At 31.3% G+C, this 26,738-nt stretch overlaps 3 protein-coding genes across 4 annotated transcripts; 2 read left to right on the top strand and 1 right to left on the bottom strand.

Moving 5' to 3' along the window:
- The first annotated feature begins 2,141 nt into the window (after positions 1-2,141).
- Positions 2,142-6,488, top strand: LOC124821421 (isocitrate dehydrogenase [NAD] regulatory subunit 1, mitochondrial-like). 2 transcript variants are annotated; one of them, XM_047293293.2, is made up of 4 exons: positions 2,142-2,881; positions 3,637-3,864; positions 5,306-5,384; positions 5,853-6,488. In XM_047293293.2, exons 1-4 carry the CDS (start codon positions 2,372-2,374, stop codon positions 6,125-6,127), a joined length of 1,092 nt encoding a protein of 363 aa, XP_047149249.1. In that variant the 5' UTR covers positions 2,142-2,371; the 3' UTR covers positions 6,128-6,488. The 2 variants fall into 2 exon arrangements, with proteins under 2 accessions (XP_047149249.1, XP_047149248.1); XM_047293292.2 differs by having other exon boundaries at positions 2,150-2,881; positions 3,625-3,864.
- A 7,665-nt stretch (positions 6,489-14,153) lies between these two features.
- Positions 14,154-17,227, top strand: LOC124821429 (AMP-dependent synthetase and ligase family protein). Its single transcript, XM_047293307.2, has 2 exons — positions 14,154-14,673; positions 15,696-17,227. Exons 1-2 carry the CDS (start codon positions 14,359-14,361, stop codon positions 17,157-17,159), a joined length of 1,779 nt encoding a protein of 592 aa, XP_047149263.1. The 5' UTR covers positions 14,154-14,358; the 3' UTR covers positions 17,160-17,227.
- Positions 17,177-20,655, bottom strand: LOC124821430 (protein STRICTOSIDINE SYNTHASE-LIKE 5-like). The gene is made up of 4 exons (XM_047293310.2): positions 20,116-20,655; positions 18,484-18,791; positions 17,880-18,009; positions 17,177-17,626 (listed from the first exon to the last, which is right to left on the bottom strand). The coding sequence occupies exons 1-4, from the start codon at positions 20,503-20,505 to the stop codon at positions 17,351-17,353; spliced, it is 1,104 nt and encodes a 367-aa protein (XP_047149266.1). The 5' UTR covers positions 20,506-20,655; the 3' UTR covers positions 17,177-17,350.
- Between the last annotated feature and the right edge of the window lie 6,083 nt (positions 20,656-26,738).

A 26,738-nucleotide genomic window follows, 5' to 3' on the forward strand; every position in this document is an offset into this window, starting at 1 on the left:
GAAAGGGAGGAATGAGAATAACCTCGTATCTGATTATTTTCTTTTCCCTGTCTTCGTCTGCATTAATTAAACAAGGAAAAAAAATGTTTTGGAGTAAACCAAAATATCATTATTTATTTATTGTCTACAATATACATTTATTAATAAAAATAATTGATTTCTTAATAGTTCTATAATTATTATTTCTTTGTTTTTTAATTCATTGATTTTATTTTTACTAAAATAAATTATCTTACTATCTTATCTTTATATTTTACATTTTATAAAAGGATTTAAATTCAAATTATTACTTAATTTCATTTAGACAAATCATTAATATTTTTTAAAACTGAATTAATACCAACCCTACTTTAATTTAATATAAATGGATCAATTTTAATTTTTTTAACTTTAAAAATTAACTAACATTTCATTCTAATATAATTTGCAATAATTAAAATTTATTTTAATTTATCTTTATGATTAAGGTTAAAATGATAATCTTAAATTTTTACCGTTTAAAATATTTTTTTAATCTATTAAACTCATCACATCCTTAAATCTACTCTCCTAAATTCATCTTTCAACAATAAAGTTTTTGAATTGAGAGATTTGAAGAAAGTGAATGGATGAATTTGGATAGATTTGAAAATAAATTTTTTGTTGTTTTTCTTTAAGAGATTTAAAAGTTAAAGTGGATAGATTTAAGGTTGTGAAAGTTTGTAATGATTTAATTGATATAATAGATAAAAAAAAGTTTTAATAGATAGGAAAAAATTACAAAATTATTCTTATTGTTAAAAGTAATATAAAATAATTTTTGAATTAATTTTAAATTATTATTTTTTAAAATGTTGATAAATAGTGTATAAATAAATAAATAAAAATAAAAGGCTGAAAGGAAAAAACAATGCACATGCCCAACCATCTCATATTCTACTTCAAATTAAAGAACCTACTAACCCAAAGATTATAAATAAAAAAGAAGGAAGAGGGAACAAAAAATGGAGAATAATGAACATATTTGACAACTACACCAGAATTTGATTCTTTTCCCCACATAATAAGGAGCATAAGAATTGATTCCCCCACATGCATGAAATCACATTATAAATTTCAGAATCGGTTCCAAGCTTAATGTAAGTGAAACATGAAATTATACTTAGGGCAATATTTTAAAAACATATTCTTCAACCAAAATCTCATTTCCGTTAGGATCTATCTCCAATCTCACAAATGTTTGCTTACTTAAATTGCTACAATAAAACACGCGAGTCACTTGCGTATCTGTCTCTCATAAGAGGACATCTTTAGATAACAACACAATGTTAAATTTGACCACAACAGTTTTTTTAGTCTCATCTAACCATGTGAAGTGAGATAAAAAGTTTTATAACTTTAATTCAACTAAATATTTTTTGCTCCACCTAATTTAAAGAAACTTAAATTGAATTAAAATATTTAATTAACTATTAGTTATATTTTAAAAAATAAGTGATATTATTTTTTAAAAACATCTATTATAATTTATATATCAATTTATTACTTCTAAATATAATATTACTTTGATTAATATGACTTAAACTTTATATATATATAATTTATATCTAATTTATTTTAAATTTTTAAAGCGGACTAAATTATTATAATTTATGTATTAATTTACTGTGCTAAAATTACTATTAATTTAATTAATATAAACTAAATTTTAAAAATACTTATTTTACTTTGTATTTTATTCACTTTTTAAAACCAAGCAAGTTGTTGGTTGGCCCAACACCTAAAGGTTGCAATCTATTCAGAAAGCTGACTTGACACATGTCTTTACACATCAATCTAAACAGCATAAAGTTGCTGAATCACGAATGATTACTGTAATGGACAAAAACAATGAATATTGTTGTTTTTATGACAACAAAACAATATTATTAAGATGGTGACACATTAATTATAATTGTGTATGAATACTTAATAGGACAATGATTATTAAATTGATTTAACGAGTATATAAGAGTTGTCAATAGACAGTTCAGATATATATATATAAAGTATCAAGATTTAATTAAATTAGTTTTTGAAATGAAATAAAAGTGTATTTTAACATTTATCAGATCTGATGCATTTAAAAATTGGTGAGAGATAAAAAAGGGAAGGTCAAATATAGTTCCTTTTATTAACTATTGGTATGATTTAGAAAAAAAGAATATAAAAAATGAAGAAAAAGTAAAGTCAAATTCTCAGTAGGCAGCCACTACAATCTCGGTCCTTCCCATCTTCTGTTCCGACTCGACTTTTCGTCATTCTTCAAAAATTTCATATTCTCTCCAATTACTCCTTCCATACAGAATCCATTTTATTTTTCCTTTTCAAAACGCAACGTAACGCAACCGCAATGGCCAGAAGATCACTGCCGTTCCTCAAGGACCTTCTCTCGCGCTCCTCGCCCAGCCGGATCACCACCCGATCCGTCACCTACATGCACCGCCCGGGCGACGGGACGCCGAGGCCGGTGACGCTCATTCCGGGCGACGGAATTGGGCCGATGGTGACGGGCGCGGTGGAGCAGGTGATGGAGGCCATGCACGCGCCGGTTTACTTTGAGAAGTTCGAGGTCCACGGGAACATGAAGTCGGTGCCGCAGGAAGTGCTGGAGTCGATTCGGAAGAACCAGGTGTGTCTCAAGGGAGGCCTCATCACCCCCATGGGTGGCGGCGTCAGTTCCCTCAACGTGCAACTCAGGAAGGAGCTCGATCTCTACGCCTCCCTCGTCAACTGCTTCAACCTCCCAGGCTTGACCACGCGCCACAATAACGTCGACATCGTCGTCATCAGGGAGAACACCGAAGGCGAGTACTCCGGCCTCGAACACGAGGTCATTCCCGGCGTCGTCGAAAGCCTTAAGGTTGGCCTCATCTCACTTTCACATGCGTTATCCATTAATTTCTTTGGAATGAATTACACAACATGCCAAGACAATCCTGTTTTTTTTATTGTATAGAGAATTCTTTATAATGTCTTTAAACAGAGATGGGTGTAATATTTTTTTAAAGAAATTAGATGTTTGTTGCCGAAGAGTAAAAAGTGTTTGAGAGGTGTGAAATAGATTTTTTTCATAAACTAAAATATACATTTTTGTCTTGTTTCTATAATTATTTTTGTAGAAACTTTCTCAAGCAGTACTGAGAATCTACTGGGGTAAGCTAGAAGTGCTTTTGAGAATTGCTCTTCTAAAATATAGAGAATTTTCTAGGGTAGATTATATTTTGTGATATGATTAGTTGAGTAGGTGTTTATCATGTGGAAATTATTATTTTTTAAACTTTTTTTGAGGTAAAGGTCATTGATAAATTTAAGTGATTAGCTTTAGGACGATTGCTATTGTTTTTGAGAAATAGTTGTTATTAATACCGTTTCCTGAGATATTATTTTAATGTAGAAACTATTATTATATAAAAGTTAGTGTGTATGAATCAGTTTGTTTGTTTTAGACCAATAATCACTTTTATTTTGTGAGCTTTTGAAAGAAAGAAAAATATATATTGTTTTCTGAAATTAGTTTACCAAGTCCTGAAGTTATGACCTTTAGTCCTGTCGTGATGCATGGTGGGTTTGTTTGTGGTTCACCCAATCCTAATATTTTGCTAGGTAATTACGAAGTTCTGTTCAGAGCGTATTGCTAAATATGCATTCGAGTATGCTTATCTGAACAACAGAAAGACGGTGACTGCTGTACACAAAGCAAATATTATGAAGCTTGCAGATGGTTTATTTTTGGAATCTTGTCGAGAGGTTGCCACAAATTACCCTGGAATCAAGTATAACGAAATTATTGTGGATAACTGCTGCATGCAACTTGTTTCAAAACCTGAACAGTTTGATGTCATGGTATGTCTATTTATAATAAAACCTGCTTTGCAGCTAATTATGCACTTCTGTAATTTTGTCTAATGTATTTGTGAAGTGAAAGATATGTACACATTTTTGTTTTGCAAGTTTGAAACTTTAGTATCAACAGATTATTGGTGAAAAAACACTTATTTGTTTTTGAGCTCATTGGGATATTCTTTAGTAAATTGGTTTGGGTTTTCCTTGTTTATGTGTGCATAATTAATAATATATGCACAAGAGAAATTAGCTGAGAAATGAGTATTTGCAAAAAAGAGGGTGAAAATTTGTAACAAAAGTATAGTTGAGGATAAAGCATGTTTCATTTTTTCTATAGGCTTCTCGTTGTTGGTCAAGTAAAAGAATATTTTAAGGATAAATAATTAAGGAATAAAACAGGGATTGTGACGTTTCCAAATTTTACTGTTGTTTTCTTTTAAGATTATTAGCAGCGGTAAAAAGGAGAGAGATTATTGCTCACCACATTATCTTGGAAATATAGACAGCATCTTTGCTAACATGTTTATGTCAGAAGATTAGTATGATAAACTAGCTATCGTAGAGCAGGGATTTAGGATAAGAAATGGTTTCACAATCTGTGATGTGATGGATGAGTTTTTCAGGAAAGGTAAACGACGGTTTAAAAATAGGTTTAAATGTTTGTTTCGTTTTTAAGAGGTGAATTTTTGTTTAGTATTTTATTTTAAAAATGAAGACATTAGATTTTTATGTTATCAAAATAGTATGAATAAGGTCTTGTTTGTTAAGTTGACAACAATGACGTTAAGTCCATGCTGATATGGCCTTACTTTTTCTCTTCTCTCTTCTGCTTTTCCAACTTTTTTTTCTCTTGTTCAACTTTTTTTTTGATGATTTGTTGAATTTGTTCTTTTTTTGTGGACCTTATTTATATACTTTTCATAACATAGAGATCCAATGTCTTCATTTTTAAACTAGATAATAAAGAGAAATTCACCTCTTAATATAAGGATGAAAGAAGCATTTAAGCCTTAAAAATAATACCTAATAAATATTATTATCATATAGTATATAGATTTATACACTTTTTATATTAATATATAAACTGACAGTGGAATCAATATATAAATTTTGCGGTGAAAAATAAAAATTTAACATATACAGTAACAATTTTAAGGAAAATGAGGAGTGCAAGTGTCCATCCTCCAATCCCATTCTCCCAAACACCTCCATCCAAACATATATCTGGGTAGATGTGTTAGTTCTGTTGGTTGATTTGAAGGGATAGTTAACAGTTTCCTTTCTTATCTGTTGGTGTGTAAGTGAGAATCAATCTTTGCAAACGGTTGCTCATTAACCTCAGGTTTTGATGGTTCTGTCTTTCAAAACACTGATCTTAATTTATTTCTGATATTTAATAGAAGTGTTTCTGAAGTTCACTTTGTTCTATTTCTCTTGGTAGGTTACCCCAAATCTTTATGGAAATCTAATTGCAAATACTGCAGCAGGCATTGCTGGAGGTACTGGAGTTATGCCAGGAGGTACGGTTGTTAGTTACTACTGTATTTAGCTTCACTGCTCTCGCCTGATTTTCTCCTTTTAAAATACCTCCTGCTTGTTGCTATCTGTTATTCTCAATTGTTGAATAATGCTTAGACTTGAAAAGACTAGGCCGAGTTTATTTGTTTATGTTCAAGATGCATCTAGGGAGCACTTTACACATTGTAAAACTTTGAAAATAAATGTGCATCTTAATGCATTAGATTCTTTGATCAAATAGGACTTATGTCAATGTGGAAGTAGATTTTTATGGAATGATATTATAGATGAAAGCTTTGATAGGCACACTTGGTAACGGTGATATCAATGAAATGGTGATTTTAGTGTCTGTGATGGTAGGTAAGGTGGAGGTGATTGGTCTTTTGAGTTACTGGGAAAAATAATTCTCTTGTCCTCAAATATGACTTTTGCTTGGCAATCACAACAAACCACGCATGTCCCTTTTGCAGGTAATGTTGGAGCCGAGCACGCTGTGTTTGAGCAAGGGGCTTCAGCAGGAAATGTTGGTAGTGAACAAATATTAGAGCAAAAGATTGCGAATCCAGTGGCACTTCTTCTCTCGTCAGCTATGATGCTTAGGCATCTTCAGTTTCCAGCCTTTGCTGACCGTTTGGAAACTGCAGTGGCAGGTGTCATTCTGGAGGGAAAATACCGAACAGAGGATCTTGGAGGGTCAAGCACCACCCAAGAGGTTGTGGATGCAATCATAGATGCTTTAGATTGAGATTTCCCAAATGAAATCAGCCTCGTATATTCTTTTCTAACTAATTTTGCCATCATTTTTTTGCTCCCATCAACTGGGAAATAGCAAATTTTTGTCCTGAATAAAGTTTATGCCATACAGAAAACGATGTAATTCTTTTTTTACTTCAAGAATTTGTAGAGTGATAATTGTTTCCCTCCTATTTAAATGCCGTGATTTGGCGCTAGTTTACGACCTAGCAAGCAATGATTTTACAGTTCTGATTAGGAAGACATAAATTGTTCCTCATGATTGTTGTCTTTGTTTTATTTACAGTTATCAATCTTATTGGTGTAATGTTTGAAAAGTTTAAAAAAGTTTGTGATTTCTGAGTACCCGTTTATATTTTGGGCCATGATTATTTTTTAACTGAGTATCTAATAAACTAAATATTTTGATGTAAGTTTCTTATATTACATGTTTTATTTGTTATTATTTACGTACGTTTAGTTTTACACAATTTAAAAGGTTGATAAATAATGTACATTAACTTATTTCTATTATTTATATTAAAAATTGATTATTATATTTAAGAGATAAATTCAACCTGAACAAAAATTTAAAGTAATTAAAAATTAATTTAAAAGCTACAATGTAATATTATAAATATAATGCGAATAAATATTTGTAGAGTTCAACTAAAATTTTATAATTTATTAGTCATCCAATTATTCAGTTCAATCAAATTGGATTGAGTTTAATTTATTATTATGTTAAACTTGATAAAGGTGATAAGTTTAATATGAGGAACTTAGAGTCACTTATATAATTGTCTTTCACTCAGTTGGAGCTAACATAGTTCTAAGTAAATCTAAAACTCTGGTGGTTATATGCATATTTGTTCTTTTTGTCTTATTTACTTTTCATGTAGACATTTATTTATAAATGATAAATAAACTTGTTTCTATAAAAATTATTAAGTACGAGTATGAATAATATCTGACTTTTTTAATTTGGTATAAAGATGGAGATAAATATGTACATATTTGTCCTGTTTATGTTTTCATACCTACCATAATACTCACCCGCTTTCATCCCGTCCCGGTTTAAATTATTGAAATACTCCTAGTCTACCGAGTAACCTTATATATATTACACACTTTTTATTTTTTATTTCTTTGAATTGTTTGGCTTATTGTAAAATTCATCTAGTTCTCCAAGATACTTTTACTCTTATTACAATCTTTGTGTAATTATATGTTCAATGATGTAAGTTAATTTAATATTTTTTATGTCTCACATTAATATTTTTACTCTTTTTTAATATTTCTATTTATTATGTATTTTTTCCGAATGAAAATCAAGTGCTTAACATCATAAACATTTCATTTACCAGGTAATATAAAAACCTTATGATTTTTATTGTCTTATTATTACTATTTATTTTTTTTCATTTGAATAACTTCTATTTCATTAAAACAATTTTTTTTATCTTTCAATAGTTCGACTAGGTTGATATTTGAAATGTTTTTTAAATCTCTAAAATATATTTCACCTTACTGTATCTTTACTCTTTATATATAACTTGATTGAGGTTGGATTCTAACTTTTCTGTTAGATAAAATCTCTTATCTAAAAATGTAATATCTTCTAAATATATAACAGATTAAGTCAATTTTAAAAATATTTGACAAGATAATTTTTGTTGATATATTCATATTATCTTGTAAAATACATTATCAATAACTAAATTTTAACTATAGTTTCAAATTCAATTATTATATCCTAGTTTTAACTTTAATTCACTTTTGCAAGATTTTAACGATTGTTCCATAAAAAAATTAGATATAATTAGCAAGCATGGACAAAATACTTTATTACAAAATATAAGAGTACTGGGTGTTAGAGTTAGACTTATAGTTATTTGTTAGAATAGATTTATAGTTATTTGTTAGAGTATTGATGTACATGAACTCTTTGTTGAACTATTTGTGTTGCTTGAAAACTTTGTGACAGGTTTTGGATAGACGAAAATGTAAACTTCACATTAAAAAAAAAGTCACTTTTAACAATAATTCTGACCAAGATCATTATTATATATCAATTTATTATTATTTTTTAATTTTCGATTGGATTTATAACGACAATTTTGATCATAGTCATCGTTATGAACCTCTTTCATTATTATTTTGTGTATTATGATTAAAATTCGATGATGGTCAGAGTATCATCATTGTTTTGAATTTTCAACAACAGTTAAATTTAATCGTCGTTAAACTTTTAGTCTGATGGTTAAATATACTTTTAACGATGACCTATTCAACAAAAGTTTTAGAGCCGTAGTAGAAAGTTGTTTTTAATAGTTGTGGATAAGCCTTTCTACAGTAGTAACCTCTTCCTCACAAGCAGAAAGCACACTAACAACGTTCATTCCATGATTTTACTATGTTTTTTGCATTCGATTGGGTAGACATGGTGGTAGGTAGTGACAATGTTGCTTTGTAATTGTTCGATTATTAATGAATTGTTGTGAAAATTTGTAATTGTATCGTATTTAGTGAAGATCGAATGGTTAATATTCAGCACTGTTCGATCTATCTACTTAGAACCATTCGGTTCATTCGCTACAGTCAACTAGATCAAAGATTGGGTTGCAATTGGACTAAACTTTAAGTTATTGGGTCAATAGTTCAGCAGATGATAAAATAATCAAGAATATCTAATTAAAGATATTAATAAGCATGTTATAAACAACCAACCAGATTTGTAGGTAATCTGTTTATATCTTATTATGTTTATATTTTATTGGGCTTATGTCAGCTTAAGGTCCATAGGATAACTTATAAATAGAGAGTCAGGGCCACAAGCCAGGTACGTTCAACTCACACTTCATAACACCCAAACATTCAATAGTGATAATCCTTCACTAAATACTTAACTAAGAACCAAGGTTCCTCAAATTCACGCCTAACTTGAGCGCTGGAGTATCTTTTGCAGGTACCTCCCCCCTGGAGCAAGAAGTCAACCGAACGGTCTAGACTAAAGTCAACCGAATGACTCAGACAAAAGAAAGGCAAGCAACTTAGGCGATCCTAGCTTTCAGAGGGAAGGAAGACGCGTCGGAACAGGTTAGTCTCTCGGTCCTACAAAATATATCTACCGAAACATTTTGGCGCCCACCGTGGGGTCGAGGGGCATCCCTTATAACCACAAGGAATCGGACAAGGATGCAGTCTCACCATCAACGTCAACAAGCTTCTACGACTCTACAAATAATTATTTTGATATAGATTCATTTTATTATTTAATTTAATTTAAATATTTTAATTCAATATTATAATATTGTTCAAGATTTATTAAGGGTTCAATACTGCACTCACCACTGAACCAAATTTGGCATCAAGTGTTCAACCATGCATCAGTTTGGCCGTTTGGCCTCACTGGTATTTAGCCGTTCAGCTTCACAGCGCAGGTGATAGGACCATGACGACCACTAGGCCAAGAGGAGTGCAAGAATCGAGAGGTAAATCCCTCACGTCCATTAGGAAATTCTTCAGGAATTCCTAGGTCGAAGACCGAGAGGTAAATCCCTCTCGTTGAAGAAAAGACCGAGAGGAAAATCCCTCTCGACCGAGAGGTAAATCCCTTTCGTCAACCAGAAGATCGAAGAGGTAAATCCCTCTCAGAAGTAAGCCATCACTGACGTCAACAAAACCCAAGGAACACTCTCCGAGAACCCCTGGTCCTAAATCGAGCGGTGAGGAACGTTCTCAATGAATGCTCACTCTCGTCCTAAACCGAGCGGTGTTGGACATCCCCGAGTACTGACACTCTCGTCCACTAGGAAGTTCCAAAACGAACTCCTACGCTGAAAAACTGAGCAGTGAGGAACGTTCTCCGTGAACTCTCACTCTCGTCCTAAACCGAGCGGTGTTGGACGTCCCCGAGGACTGGCACTCTCGTCCACTAGGAAGTTCCAAAACAAACTCCTATGCTGAAAAACCGAGCGGTGAGGAACATCTCCGTGAACTCTCACTCTCGTCCTAAACCGAGCGGTGTTGAACGTTCTCCGTGAACTAAAAAGTTGATGCCGAAGAACGAGATGTAAATCCCTCTCGCCAGAAAGTTGAAGTCAAAGACTGAGCGGTAAATCTCTCTCGACCGAGAGGTAAATCCCTCTCGACCAAGAGGTAAATCCCTCTCGACCGAGAGGTAAATCCCTTTTGAGGATGTTGAAGACCGAGAGGTAAATCCCTCTTGGCCAAGAGGTAAAGCCCTCCCCCTAGGAAGTTCTCTAGGAACTCCTAGTGCAAAGCCGAACGATAAAGCCCGTTCCTTAGGAAGAACCCCTAGGTCAAAGTCATAAAGCAGAGAGGTAAAGCCCTTTCACTAGGAAGTTCTCCAGGAACTCCTAGGTCAAAGTCATTCTCAACCGAGCGTCTTCAATAAAGCACTCTCGCCCGCTTGGCCATTCAACCTTATAAAATGGGTTAGTCTAATTATTTACATTCTTTTGACACTTTAAATTCGATCGTCATTTTTCTTCAGAAAAGAAAAACAAGTTCTAAAAAGAACTCCCATCATAAGTCGCTCGGTCTATTGATTACTTCAAAAGAGAAGTTATAAAGTCCACCGTTTCGGCAGCAGTGAGCAATGACTAAAAACATCCTTCCTCAAACTCATAAGTCCTATAGTTAACCAAGGCTAAAGTCGAACGCTTAACTCGGACTTGGGAGGCATAATGTATCGTACCTAGTGGAGACTGAACGGTTAACATTCAGCATCGTTCGGTCCATCCACTCAGGACAATTCAGTTCATCCGCTACAGTCAACTAGGTCAAAGATTGGGCCGCAATTGGGCCAATAGTCCAGCAGATGATAAAATAATCAAGAATATCTAATTAAAGATATTGATAAGCAGGTTATAAACAATCAACCAGATTTTTAGGTAATCTGTTTATATCTTATTCTGTTTATATTTTATTGGACTTATGTCAGCTTAAGGTCCATAAGATAACTTATAAATATAGAGCCAAGGCCACAAGCCAGGTACGTTCAACTAACACTTCATAACACCCAAACATTCAATTGTGATAATCCTTCACTAAATACTCAACTAAGAACCAAGGTTCTTCAAATTCACGCCTAACTTGAGCGTCAGAGTATTTTTTGCTGGTACCTCCCCCTGGAGCAAGAAGCCAACCGAACGGTTTAGACTAAAGTCAACCGAACGATCTAGACTAAAGTCAACCGAACGACTCAGACAGAAAAAAGGCAAGCAGCTCAGACGATCCCAACTTTTAAAGAAAAAGAAGACGCATCGGAACATATTAATCTCTCGATCCTACAAAATATCTACCGAATCAGTAATTGTTCTATTATCTACAAAAGTGAAAAAGATTAGCTGTATTGGTGTAATGCTAGCACAAAAAGTGAGACGAGTAACATCCTCTGAACGTCTTATCTAATATGTATTATTTGAAGTTCAATCAACACCACCATTAAATATTTTTACATAATCAAATGCATCCAAACCAAACCATAGAGATGATATCAGAGGTGAATTTCATTACCTCATTCAAAAAAAAAAATCATCATCATCATCCTTATATATCTAATGGATATATACTATTAAATAAATTTGTAGTGAATAAAAAATAATTTACTTGAAGTAAATTTAAAAATAGTATTAGTAGCTTATTTATTTATTTTACTCATAGTATATAAGAGAAAGGAAAAAGTAAATACTAATTTATTTTTTTGCCTAAATTTTATGTTAAAAATAATAATTTAGTATCAACATTTGTTTTATTAGTTTATCATTTAATTATAGAAAAGTCAATGTATTATCTTAATTTAGATATATATTTGTGTAGGAATGAGGAAAAACACCTTTTTTGTCGTATTCTACTGACGTGATAGTATTGATAATATTCAATAGATAATGAAACTCAGAATAAATTCCACCCGCTTATTTTTGTAGTTTAGTCTTCTATTTATAAATTATTTTGTGGATCCTAAATTGACATAGATCTAATAAAATAAACTTATTTTTAGATTCAGTCTGTTTCTCATAAACAACTTACTTATCCTACAATTATTTATCAATATATTCAATATCAATATCTTTAATCAATATTTTTAATCGTTATATTATTAATTTATTAATTACTTATTAGCCTAAACCATTCGTCCAATAACAAATTTAATTATAGCATAACACTTGATCTGCTTGACCTTTGATACAAGGAATAGACCGATCAAATGTAAGGGTTAACCGTTCGGCCTATCTACATATCATACATAATATATTTATTCCATTATAATATATTATCGCTTTAATTTTAAAATGTGTGGTGGGTCTTTTTATTTTATACCAGGTTCATGAATCATGATAACCTTGTCCTCAGTTAAGTAACACGTGGAAAATAAGATTAATCTTCGTTAGGCAATTTTAGTCTTCTTCTTCCTATGTACTAGCAGCTTCTTTCTCTTTCAACATATAAAATTAACTTCTTATTATAAATAACAATTAATTGAGAGTACATTCTATGATTTTTTTTATACACATTTTTTTTAGTATTTTATCCTTAAAAATGTGGTAATTGCTTTCATTTATTCAAATAGACTATAAAGATATAATATTAATAAAAATAATAGACTTTTTTTATATATTTTCTTACTATTTTATTACAAATATATAAAAATTATTAATAAAGACAATATAGTTTTGAATTTTTTTTTGTACATTTCCTTATATCTTACACGTGATTTATAATATTAATAAACAAACACTTTTATAATTATATTGTTTTTTACATTTTCTTATGATTTTACACTTAATCTAAAATCCATATCAGTTAGTAAAAATACAGTTTCAAAACTATTTCTTTTTACATAATTTTTGTATAATTTTATCTTTAAAAATGTAATAATTATTTCTATTTATGTTAATTAATAAAAGGTATACCTTCTTTTTGTTTGGTATACACGTTTTCTTAGTGTTCTATACTTAAAATAGTAATAACTGTTTTATTTCTTAAAATAAATATGAAAAACGTTAATAATTGTTAGGGTTAAATAATTTTTATTTTCTAAGTAAAATAGAAATTTATGTATGTCTCAGACTTTAATATAATTTGTCTTATTTTAAAAATGAATATCTCTAAATTTAATTATATTAAACTTTTTTAATCCTAAATGATATTTTAAGCTTGGGCTGCAATTGAATAAATATAATCACCTTAACCTATGTAATAAAATATTAACCTAATTGAATTTTGAAGTATTCAATTTTAAACTTTGAAATAAAAATATATTAAAATTATAAGCTGGGAAACATATTTAACCTAATAATTATTTAATCATTTTCACAAGAAGTTGAAAATTAAACTTATCATTTCCTTCGGTACTACATGTATATCTGTTAAAAAAAAAGGCATGTTTTCTTCAAATTAATGATAAATAATTTTTATAGACAATTAAAAAAAACTTAAATGTTTACTTCATTTCCATGTTACCGGTTTTAAAAATGAAGACATTGAGTCCCTATATTATGAAAAAGAATATATGAATAAGGTACATAAAGAAAGAACAAGTTTAACAAATCATCAAAGAAAAAGTTGAACAAGAGAGAAAAAAAGCTGGACAGCAGAAGAGAGAAGAGAAAAAGTAAAGCTGGACAGCAGAAGAGAGAAGAGAAAAAGTAAAGATCTTCTTCATACATATCTTCATTTTTAAAACCGGATAATAAATAGAAATTCAGTTTTATTAACACGAGGACGAAGTAAGATTTAAGCATAAAAGAAAAAATACATATTTGTTATTAATATTTTATTATAATTTTACCTTTTATTTTTTATAAACTTTTTAACTATATTTATGATATTTTATCATAAAAAAAGGTGTGTTTATAAACAAACATTAATATATAGTAGAGATTTACAGTCTGGATTACGAGGTCTTTTTTCTTTCTTATAATTATCCTGTTAGCCTTGTGTTTTTTCGCTAACAAACTGTCGTTTTTGCTTTTGTCAGTACCCTCCTAGTAAACTACACTATCTATTACGTAGCAGCAATCACAACTACACGTTGAATCTATATCCCCAGAAAAACTGAAAAAAAAAAACACTAGAAACCATATACAAAGTACCTGGGATGTTTATTTTTATGTAAACTCTTCTTCTTCGCCATCATAATGAGTTGACAGTACACTTACCCATCGGATGATGCGTCTAACTATGCCATTCATTACCGTTTAAAACGAAGTCACCATGTTCTGGACTCGTTCTATCAGACTTTTCAGATCACCTCGCGTCTTCTTATCTCACTGTCATTCGCGTAAATTTTGCAGCTTTTCGCAGGACAATGATCCGGGTTCGTGGGAATCGATGGAGGGTCTTTCTCGTTGCTCTGCGAATTTTGTTCCTTTATCTCCCATCACCTTCCTAGAGCGAGCAGCCAAGGTCTGCAGAGACAGAACCTCGGTCGTGTATGGATCTCTGGAGTATAACTGGGGCGAAACCCATCAACGCTGTTTGAAACTCGCTTCTGCTTTGACCCACTTGGGAATTTCTCGCGGGGATGTGGTTAGTTTAGTCTTTGCTCACACTCTGTCTTTCTTCTGGTTTTACTGTGGTTACGCGTCTGCGTGTTTCTTAACCAATGAACTGTGGAATTTTTTACAAGATAATGGATCGGTTAATGAGAAAGTTAACTGTTGATATTCTCTTATTCTGATCTCGAATATTTGAATGAACCTGTTTAATTTTCTGCTGTTTTTTATTTACAAAATCTCAAAACAAGTGTTTTAGAAAAATAAATAACAAATAACTAAGGAATGTTATGCTGTGATAAGTGATTTTAGTTCTAGGATGATGTGTAGCTGGCTTCTTTTTCAAAATCAATTCATGATTTCAAAAGCTAAAAGTAGATTTTGGAAACTGAAACGAACCTATTGGATACCTGTCGAGTAGTATTGATAAACCTTTGTTTCTTTCTTTCGGTGGCCGGATTTAAGAGGTCCAAGCTATGACTACTAATTAGTTTGACTATCCAGGGACCAAATCTATGATTTCTGTGTAAGTCGAAAAATAAATGCATTTTTAGTTGCTCTTAAAAAACTAAGGGCTAAAACAAATTACATTTGAATACAAGCTTCTTTTTTTTTTTTAAGAAAGTCATAATTTTAAGGATAAAAAACATAATTATGCCATATTTAGATGGAGGTCATCGTATTAGGTGACTACGGTGGAAATTTGAAAGAGTACTTGATAGCCGACACCTGAAAGTTTTGAGCTGAAATGAAAAATTTGGGAGCTGAAGAAATAGGCTTGCTTGAGATGTGAAGCTTCATTATTAGAATTTAATATGGAACAACTTTCTTTTGAAGTTACTATATGCAGCTTTCAGATATCACCACTTTGTGAACGCTACTTGAACTTTCATCAGCACTTCAATGTTTATATGTTTCTAGAAAATGTTCTGCACTTTTAACAGTTCTAATTTGCATTGACGAAACCTGTGATGCTAGGGAACAAATATCTGGAAGCGTCTTGATACTTCCTGAGGTAAATGAATCTCTGATACTATTCCATGTTCTTCTACACAGGTTGCCACTTTATTACCCAATGTCCCTGCTATGTACGAGGTACATTTTGCTGTTCCAATGGCTGGAGCCATTCTATGCACCCTTAACTCACGCTTAGATGCAGCTATGGTTTCAGTCCTTCTGGAGCATTCACAAGCAAAGGTCCTTTTTGTAGACAACCAACTTCTTGAAGTCGCTAGGGGAGCTCTGAACTTGCTAGGCAAAAAACCTAGAGAATTGCCGATTTTAGTTCTAGTTACCGACTCAGATTGTCCATCTACATTTGACATTACATCAGTTAGTTATGAGTATGAGCGGCTTCTGGCAGATGGGCACAGTAGTTTTGACATAGTGAGACCCCATAGTGAATTGGATCCTATAAGTATAAACTACACCTCAGGTACTACATCTAGGCCTAAAGGAGTTGTCTATAGTCACAGGGGTGCTTATCTTAATTCTCTAGCAACTGTTCTACTCTTCAGAATGGACCTTTTTCCTGTTTATCTTTGGAGTGTTCCGATGTTCCACTGCAATGGGTGGTGCTTACCTTGGGGAGTGGCATCACAATTTGGGATCAATATATGTGTTAGGAAGGTCTCTCCAAAAGACATTTCTGACAATATAGCTCAGCATAAGGTGACACACATGGGAGGAGCACCAACAGTGCTGAACATGATTGTGAACTCTGCATTGACCGACCGAAAACCACTCAATCAGAAAGTGGTGGTGATGACAGGAGGTTCACCTCCACCGCCACAGATCCTTGACAAGATGGAGGAGATTGGCTTTAGCATCTCTCACCTGTATGGCCTCACAGAAACGTATGGTCCAGGCACTTTCTGTGCTTGGAGACCTGAATGGGACTTGTTACCCCACGAAGATAGATCAAAGATGAAAGCCAGGCAGGGGGTGCCCCATGTGGCTTTGGAGGAAATTGATGTGAAAGATCCTGTCTCAATGGAAGGTGTTCCATCTGATGGAAAAACAATGGGAGAGGTAATGTTTAGAGGGAACACAGTGATGAGTGGATATTTTAGAGATTTGAAAGCAACGGAAGAAGCTTTCAAAGATGGGTGGTTTCGTAGTGGGGATCTAGCTGTGAAACACTCTGATGGTTACATAGAAATCAAGGACAGGTTGAAGGACATAATAATCTCTGGGGGAGAGAATATTAGCTCCGTTGAGGTAGAGACTGTTTTGTATAGCCATCCAGCAATTCTTGAAGCTGCAGTTGTTGCCAGGCCAGATGATCATTGGGGCCAAACTCCTTGTGCTTTTGTGAAGTTGAAAGAGGGTTTTGATGTAGATGCTGAAGCCATAATAAACTTTTGCAGGGAACATTTGCCGCATTACATGGCTCCTAAAACAGTCGTTTTTCAAGACATTCCAAAAACTTCAACTGGGAAGATACAGAAGTATGTTCTGAGGAAGAAAGCCGAAGCTTTGGGCAGCCTTTCTAGATCCCATGACTGTGATAAATTGTAGTTAAACGTTCAAGATAATGAAGCGAATAATAACAATAATAATAAATTGGGAAGAGGTTCTGCAAGAAATTCCATTTTTATTACAAAACATATAACAGACTAATGGAATTTTCACATACATCACATTTTATGGCACTAACTTGTCACTACAGAAAACTTTTTCTCTTGTACAAACAAGGTTTTCACTGTTGTTCAAACTGTGGGGAGAGCAGGATATTTCTCAATATCAAAACGTGTTACAAATGGGTAAAAAATGGATCCAGCATATATATGATTCCCGATTTTAATTGCACTGGTCAATCCTAGCTTGGGATCATAATAATGTGCAGTTAGTTTTCCGTCTAAATCGACGATTGCAAATCCTCCATTCTTCGAGATAGGTAAATTCCACGCATATTTTGTTACAATTGCTACAACCTTCCTAATGAAAGGATATCTGAATGCCAAATCCAGTTCAGGAGTAAGGGCCTGCCAGTAATGCACAAAAACATTTATGAGTAAACAAGACAAAAAACATCCATCTTTCTTTTTCTTGTTTCTTTTTATTTTTATGAAAATAATAGTTTTGTTGTAGTGTTAGGTCACAAGTCATATTCCCGTGTCTGGCTTTCAAAAACTAGAATTTTGAACATAATTAGTTTCATTTCCTTATAAATTGAAAGGTAGTTGGTGGGCAAGTGATTGCTGTCAAGATTAGTTACGAAGCCTGTGGATACAGTACCGTGAACATTGCAATCAAGTAATGTCCTTCTCCATCATAATGAATGTTATCAGGCATACCAGGTAGGTCACAAAACTTCTCTATGGTCCCCTTCTTTGGCCCCTTTAAGTAATATTTATTGCATTTCATCCTGCACAACAGCGCTTGAAATAAGGAAACAAACTTTTAAACTATATAACAAGGAGTTTGATTAGAGATTAATCAGATCCATTTCAGACGAAAACAGCCTTTAATTACCCTTTTAAGTCATAAATAGGTGACATTAATCATTTGACAGAGATGTTATATTGGAATAAATGCAGTTTGATTCTTGTATAATTTTCACTCCCCATATTTGGGCGTAAGATCTAAATCTCAACAAAATTTGATTATATCAATCAGCTTTTACTCAGTTTACAAATTAACACAAACCCAAATATACTATTTTTTCCATGAACTATTCCAGTCCTGGGAAATTATATATGATACTGCAGAAAAAGCCCACGTCAAATGTTTATAGACCAATTACGTAATTAAAAGTATAGTACAAAGATGAAAATTGAAGAAATATGTGAAATGTAAATAGACCAGAAATTGAAGGTAGTTTAAGCTGAGGAAAACTTACAGGGAAGATTCACAAAAGACCACAAATTGCTGATCAGGTGAAACTGCAACACCATTGGCAAAGTAGAGGTCTTGGGCAAGCAGGGTTGTCTTCTTTGTTGCTGGATTATAGCTTAAGAGTCTGCCATTAGGCTTCCCTTCCAAGATGTCGAAGACAGAACCATTCATAGAGTATTTGTGTGATGCATCTGTGAAATAAATAGTACCATCTTCTGCTACATCAACACCATCTGTTAACTTGAATTTTAGGCCCTCAAACTCATCTACCAGCAGCTCAACCTCCTTTTCACTTGACACTCTCAGCAATCCCTGCATCATTAGTTGATTTCCTTCTTTTAATAATATTTATAAATACGAGTCACACTGTTTCTCTAGTTAATTCATTTAAGCCAGCTAAAAGTCTAACAGAGAGATATCATTAAAAAAGCTTACGAAAATAAGTGATCACATAAACCTTTATTTTTAAATATTCTTTTCTTATCTTGTTTTTATGATTAGGTCGGTTACCTTTTGCTCACTAATGATTAGGTAGGAATATGAAAAGAAAAAACCATATAAATTGAGATTTAAATATTTTGGAATTAAAAATTATTTTTATACTAATATAGTTAAAAAATAATTTGATAAAAATACATGTTTAAAAATATATATTCGAATTAAAATAAATTTTAAATTAAAAAAAAATCATTATAAAATTTTATTTAGAAATGTTGTATTTCAAAATAAAATATATATTAAAAATTATATTTCTTTTTTTCTCCCCAGAAGTTATTTTTCTTTGTTCTTAAATTTCATATTTCAAGAAACGAAAATATTCCATACTCTTATTTTCTTAGCACAGAAAGTATTGATACATTTTAAACATAATCTTCTACCTTTCTCTAATTTAAAATATTTAGTAACTCGATTTAAAGTTAATTACGTTAGTATTAATTTTTCTTAATAAAAATCTTACCAAATAAAAGAGATGTTTAATTACTTTAATAATTAATAAACTTAAACCATTTATTTATTCATATGTGTGCCTGTGGTGGATAGATCGCAAAACCACAACAATGTGTACATACATTTTAATACTTATAAAATTCGTAAAAAGTGGTTCCCCAATTTTTCAAATGCTCTCCTTCTTATGCAGCACATGAGTACCATATCTGTCTATGATATATTATTCAAAATCATAAACGGGTCCTTTTGCTAGTTAGTAGTCTTTTCTAAATTAATTATAAATAAAGTACATCCCAAATTAACAAATATTGAATTTTTAACATATCTACGCCATTTTCGGGTTATTTGGTTGATGAAGATGATGAAAAAAAAAATGATAGAAAAAGTTAGTAAATGATAGCAATGACCCAAAAAAGCATATTTCTATTTACGTAGAAAACCACACACAATATTTTACACAATATTTTTTTTATTGTTGTTAAATTACAATTGGTTTATTTTAAAAATGAGAATGTTTTTTAATCAAACCCCTTTTCCATTTAGATTATTAAAATGAAACTATAGTCCTAATTAAAATTAAAACATGTTCTTGTGATTAAATCAGTGATTAAACTTTGAAATTTCACCTCCTCATCTTCTTTTTTCCATAAAATTATAATCGAAACTCTTTTCTTTAACAATTGAATACCTTTCCCGCGTCAGCAACGATGAGGCCACCGTTGTGTAGCAAAGTTAGCCCGAGTGGCCTTCCTCCAGTGTTAACCCAATTTTCAACTACCGACTCAACAGCCGAGTCGTTCACCGTGATTCGCTTGATCCACCCATCCTCACACCCAGTGTAGACAACACGTGATTCGGCGTCGTACGCCAAGTCTTCGGGGCCCTCAACTTGTCCCTCGCCCACAGCTTCAGATCCAACTCGCGCGCGGTCGTTACGTGCGGGAACCACCACGACGGACTGGCCCAACTGAACCGGCAACAAAGCCGGTTCGAAGGGTTCAAGACGGAAGAGAATCGCAGCCACAGCCACAGGTAGAACGATAGCGAATAACGGCGTATAAAAGCGTGAGGTGGACATTGAAAAGGAGGTAGTGGTGATGGGTAGGAGAAAGGTTTTAGGGTTGGAAGAGAGAAAGAGTTGATGGAGCTGTTGTGACTATTGTATGTGATGTGAATAGAAAATTGGATACAACTGGGAGCATGTGTTAGAGAGGATAGGATGGTGTTGAAAGTCGAAATCGAGATTACTATATACACTGCAGACAGGTACGTTTGTGTTAGCTTTTGGTGAGGCGTGTCCTTGGAGTGTATGAATCAATATCAATCACAAACGAGATAAAAAGAAAAACAAACAGATACTGCTTTTAATTCTATTAATTTCACTATATTAAACTATAGTTTTATCAGCTTGCATTGCAGTACATATACGACAGATTATTTTCATATCATTAAAATTTATATTTATGATAAGTATTTTTTAAATTATGAATTATATTTTAAATTTGAATAAATTATGTTTTATACTTTCATATAATATTCCTTTTAATTGTCGATAACCTTGAAAAGTCAACTTTGATTTAAAAATAAGTATAAAAGTATATTAAATTTGATGAATTATAAAAATTGGATAGGTTGATAAAGACTAAACGTAGTAGATCCTGACCGCTGATAAACAAATTTTTGAGATATATTTTGTATTAAATTAAATTTAAAATGTGTTCAAATAATATTGTAAAACACTCCCATTACCCATCAACTTCTAAGTAGATTCTGAAAATATTTATGCTTGCATCAAACTCATCATATATAAATGTATTTTGATTAAGTATTTTAAAACAAAGAGTTTTTAAGCATAAAATCTCAATTACTTTATCTTTTATATATATATATATATATATATATATATATATATATATATATATATATATATATATAAATTACGACTTTCATTTAGATATTTTGTCTCAATTTCTTCTCGAGACGAAGAACTCACTAATAAGAAAAAAAAAAGCTTTTTTACTTATATTATTTTTAGACTTTTAGATTTGTTATAAGTTCGACGTTATAACAGGAAATATTAGTTGATGTCTATTATTCTTACAACAAACATAAACTAATATTGATTACATTTATAATAAATGTTACTTTACATTTGTTAATAGGACAACAGACTTAATTTGTGGTCTTTTGGTTTTCAAATTTTCACTAAAGTTTACCTCCATTGAAATAATAGAAAATCAAAATATAATACAAGAATACACTACAAAATTTTAGAATTTTTTAATTACTATGGTTATCTTAATCAAAGTTATACAATATGAAAAAATGAGTGAAAAGATACTAAGAAAATAAAAAGAATATCATAAACGATAGATTTTTTGAAATTTCATATCCCTTTGAGGATTAGCCAACATATTCATCACTCCATTTCCAATAACTTTCACTTTTGAAGCATCTCCATTGGATATCCGTAACAAAAGTTATGATTATATAATGTTTTTACCCATTAAATATTGTCAACTCAAAAATATGGGAGTGATATGTCAAATGAACACTCTACACTTGAATACAACCTAATGGGAGTTACCACAATAAATTTGAGTTAAAAATCATTTTCTACCTATTTTTAGTGAATTTTACAAAATCGGGTTTAAACTAAAAATGCAACTTTTATGATACACAACAATGGCTAGTGAGTGAAAATACCAACCGTGATGCAAAATTCAATCGGGGAGAATGAAAGCTTAAACCCAAAAGAGCACCACAACGACAAGATAGAGTGAAATGAGTTTAAGAACTTGCTCTTATGAGTTTAGCGTCGTCGTTGCACTTTGTTGGTAGGTTTCACGGAAATGAGAAAGAGAAAGGTAAGGGCTAGCACTATTTTTTGAAATTTTAAAAGACCAATTGACATCGGTTAACCTATAATTAGATGTTAATTTTCAATTTAATGTCGGTCATAGGGCTAACAGACATTAAATAACATCGGACTTATGACAATCTATCGTTATTTATCGTCCTTTGGCCCTAAAAATGATATTAAATTGGAAACTAAAGTGTGTTAGGAACAAGTCCGATATCAATTTGGGTAAAATATTTAAAAAAATATCATCGTGCTTTTTTAATGTGAGATATTCCTACACCTGACATGGAACTACTGATGTTGAAAACTCTTTTTGCGTTAGTGGCTCACAATTACAATGATTAAAATAATCTCTCACGCACGAGAGTTACAATCACGATAGGATACTTTGATATGACAATTAGATAAAGTACAACAAAATTCTTTTTACTAGTTTGATTCAACTAGTATCTACATCCAATCTTATCCAAACAAGTTGAGTTGTTCAACTATATCTTTACATTATTTAGTTATAAAAATTCTTATGCAACACCGTTCAATAATAAAAACAAAGTATTGAAAGTATTCATAGATCCATAGTCACACCATACTCATGTATACAATAAAGAAAGATACAAAGTAAATGAAAGATATCAACCAAAAGTTAAGTTTTTATACTTTCCATATTGAATTGTAGTTTCTTCAAAATGTAAAAGATGATTCTTCAAAAAAGTCTTGTTTCCGAAAACAAGTAAAATTTTCGTTAGTATTTGAAAAAAAAATGTGTTCTATAATCAATAAAATACTTTCCTTTTAAAAGAATTTTAAAAACTAAAGTGGTTACTAACTAAGGTAATTGATTATCTTTTTTAATCATCATTAATAATTTTTTTATCAAAGTAATCCATAAAATTATTTTTAATTCTTATAATTGTTTATTATTAATTATAATTATTTTTTATAAAATTTTTGTTTTTTAAATGGCATAATTTAATCAATTATTACTTAGAATAATTTATTATTTGTAAAAATCATAAAAACCAATTTTAATTCATATAATCGATTATTATTTTGACTAATTAATTAATTACAAAACATTAAAACATATATTTTGGGCAACACAATCGGTTATTATTAGAAATAATTGATTATTTTTTAATAAAATGAAACCAACTTAGTTCAACTTGAGATAATCAATGAGTTTAACATAATTGATTATATGTATGTAAAAAATAGAAAAATAATTTTTTAACGCTAGTTTGTTAAAGACTTTTTTAAAGATTGAATCATGCTTATATTTGATCATACTAAGACAATGACAATATAGAGTGTAGCCATCAACTATAGGTGTAGTCACCTTCAAAAGGATTAGCATATCATGCTTATCAACACTAACAATTTTTTTTAAATGGTGGAATGTGAATTTTGTGAAGAGAATCAACCTTATATAAGGTATTTCCCTTTACTCAAGTTTCGGAAAAAATTATCTTATTTTAGTTTGATAAGTTCTGTTGTATATCAAATTGTTGGTTGAAAAAATATATGTCTTTAATATTCTATGAAGAACACTTACTATATCATTATGTTTGACTATGAATAGACACAAATTTAAAGAAAAAGGACCTTATTTGAATATCTCATAACTAAGAAGGATTTGTAGTGACTCTTTCTTCTCATTTCTATAAATAGAAGATCCTTAAAGGAAAACAGGTTGATGACTACTAACATACATTGTTTCAATCTTCAAACAATTCTCATATTTTAGTTGTGAAATAAGAACATTGTTTGTATTTCTTAACAACTTAAAGGGGTATTTTTATTTTGTATCCTCTTTGGATTTTAAAAAATAAATTTGTGACATTTTACTTATATATATATATATATATATATATATATATATATATATATATATATATATATATATATATATATATATATATATAAAATATAATATAATATGGTAGTTGTATTTGAACCATAATTAATGTTACAAGGTTTGTCATGGTGGTGTGGTTGTTAAGAGAAGGGTCACGCAAACAAATACTTTCATATGGTAATTCAGAGTGTGTAATTCGGGAAAGTGTTATCACTAAATTATGTGAACACCAACAAATCATGATTTTAAAACTTGGTGACACTCGATAGAAATAGATTTCAAAATCGATTGAGACTTAACACATTGAATTTTGTAATCTAGTAAACAATTCGTAAATTTGGTACATCCATCACTACTAACTTTTCAAATATAGTGAACTTCATTTATTTTACATCTAATTAACTCAAAATTGATTTTTAAAATCTGGCACATACACCACCATGAGATTTATGAATTCAGAATTTTTTTTTTCAGATTTGAAGTTGCGTGTCGGATTGTGAAATTAGATAACTATGTTAGAATCGCTGCAACGGAATTATTAGCGTGGAACAAACCAAGAGGGGGTGAATTGGTTATATACTTTTATTGTGCCTTTTATTATTTTTCTCTTAATTTTTTTTACTGGGCGAATGATTAAATATAAATGACAGAGTAAGGGAAAGAAAAAAATTACACAGGTGATTTTATCCTGGTTCAGATCACTAGGATCCTACGTCCAGTCGCTTATCTCAAACAAGATAAACCTTTTTCACTAACACAAAACACTTACAAATATTAGTCACAAAGAAAAACAATTTGTAAGAGTTTAGAAATACCACCTCTCTTGAAACCACAAGAGATGAACTTACACTTCCTTTGAATCTTCACAAAGGATAACCACCTCCTTCGAATGCTTCACGAAGGATGATTCTCTTCCAGGCACTTCCTCGGACACACCAAGGATGAACAAGCTATTCCTCTGTCACCGCAATAGCACTTCAGGACTTTGCAGACAAGAGTTTACTTAGCTTCAACAATCTCACAGAGTTCTCAAAGAGTTCAGAGATCTTTTGCACAAGGGAAGAGTTATTTTTGAGATAAAGAGTGAGCCATTTTATAGACTCAGCCTAATACCCTTCCATTCTTCGAAAACGGGCCATCTAACGCATTTAATCAATTAACATAAATATTAATCGATTAATAATGAGTACAACGGCTAGTTTTTCAAATCTGAAACCCCCAATGGCGGCTAGTTTTTCAAATCTGAAACCCCCAACGGCTAGTGTTAATTGATTATTCTCAGGAATAATCGATTAGCTAAATAAATCAAATATAAATTACAAGAATCAACCCTAATACATATTTGAGCACTATTACATCAACTTTGATTATTATAAAAGCTTTATAAAATACAGAGATCTTCAATTTGTCTTTATGGATCTTGACTTGTGCAAATCTGTTCATCATCAAAACTTTATCTTTGATTTTTGCTAACATTCTCCCCCTTTTTGATGATGATCAAAAACTACTTTGATTTAAAGCTTTTAGTAATAATCTGGATAAAACACAACTTATGGAAGAAAAAGTGCATTAGTGAATAAACACAAATAAGCAAATAAGCTTAAATAAGCTTTAAACATTTTCTCCCCCTTTTTGATCATAATTAAAAAGGTGTGTTTGATGTTCTCCCCCTAAGATAATACTCCCCTTAATAAAAGCATGTATGCATATGAGCTAAAAATATTTCAAATTTAAAGATTCATTCAAACATACACAATAGGATATTTAAAGCAAATAATTTTAGGATGAAGAACTTATAAAACATTGTTTAAACATACATTGAACTATATAAGATAGGAATTTTAAAGCATACAAAAATATGGCTAGATTTTCAAAATTGCAAAACTGGAACGCATTTAAAAATTCAATCCTAAGATATTTCTAAAGATTCTTAGATCTCTTCTAATGTTTACCCCTTTAGATATGCCTCCAACTTCGTAATGATAATCCTCTAGGTTGTTTCCACATTTTGTTTAGATCTTCATCTTGAGGATTGTCATCATTCTTCGCTTCATTTGTTGTCTTCTACAAATCTTCATCATTGCCTGCATCTAATTCAACTGACTTAAGAGGTTTGGCCTCAAGGTCTACAATTTCATCAAAGACAACATGCACACATTCTTCTATTTCAAACGTTTTCCGATTGAAAACTATATATGCTTTGTATATTAGAAGATATCCAAAAAAAATAGTTTCATCGGCCTTGGAATAAAATTTTCTTAAATTTTGTTTTAAAGAAATTCTAAATATTAAACAATAGGTACCCAACTACTTGTATGGGTCCTTTGGGTTAGATTTAGAAAAAAGAAATCATTTTACAACCCAAACATATCTACCACTTGGAACACCATAATGCTTAATTTTACATTTATTTGAAGTATGACCCTTTTTCATACAATAAAAGCATGAAACAAAGTTTGTGTTCCTATAAGTTGTTCCTTTTTCTACCCATGTTCTACGGGTTCTATTATTATGTTTATTTTTAATTTTAGGAACATACTTATTTTTAACAACCTTATTTTCGTTATTTTTACTACAATCTCCTAAGGTTGTG

The sequence above is a fragment of the Vigna umbellata genome, chromosome 1, assembly GCF_029865625.1.
Source record: "Vigna umbellata cultivar VRB3 chromosome 1, Vumbellata_1.0, whole genome shotgun sequence".
NCBI lineage: Eukaryota > Viridiplantae > Streptophyta > Magnoliopsida > Fabales > Fabaceae > Vigna > Vigna umbellata.

Coding starts and splice junctions, on each gene's coding strand:
- LOC124821429 (XM_047293307.2), top strand. CDS start 14,359: ATGTTCTGGACTCGTTCTATCAGACTTTTCAGATCACCTCGCGTCTTC. Junction 14,674..15,695: donor GAATTTCTCGCGGGGATGTG/GTTAGTTTAGTC, acceptor TCTTCTACACAG/GTTGCCACTTTATTACCCAA.
- LOC124821430 (XM_047293310.2), bottom strand. CDS start 20,505: ATGTCCACCTCACGCTTTTATACGCCGTTATTCGCTATCGTTCTACCT. Junction 18,010..18,483: donor GTCTTTTGTGAATCTTCCCT/GTAAGTTTTCCT, acceptor GCTGTTGTGCAG/GATGAAATGCAATAAATATT. Junction 17,627..17,879: donor ACTTGATTGCAATGTTCACG/GTACTGTATCCA, acceptor CATTACTGGCAG/GCCCTTACTCCTGAACTGGA.
- LOC124821421 (XM_047293292.2), top strand. CDS start 2,372: ATGGCCAGAAGATCACTGCCGTTCCTCAAGGACCTTCTCTCGCGCTCC. Junction 3,865..5,305: donor CTGAACAGTTTGATGTCATG/GTATGTCTATTT, acceptor TTCTCTTGGTAG/GTTACCCCAAATCTTTATGG. Junction 5,385..5,852: donor TACTGGAGTTATGCCAGGAG/GTACGGTTGTTA, acceptor TCCCTTTTGCAG/GTAATGTTGGAGCCGAGCAC.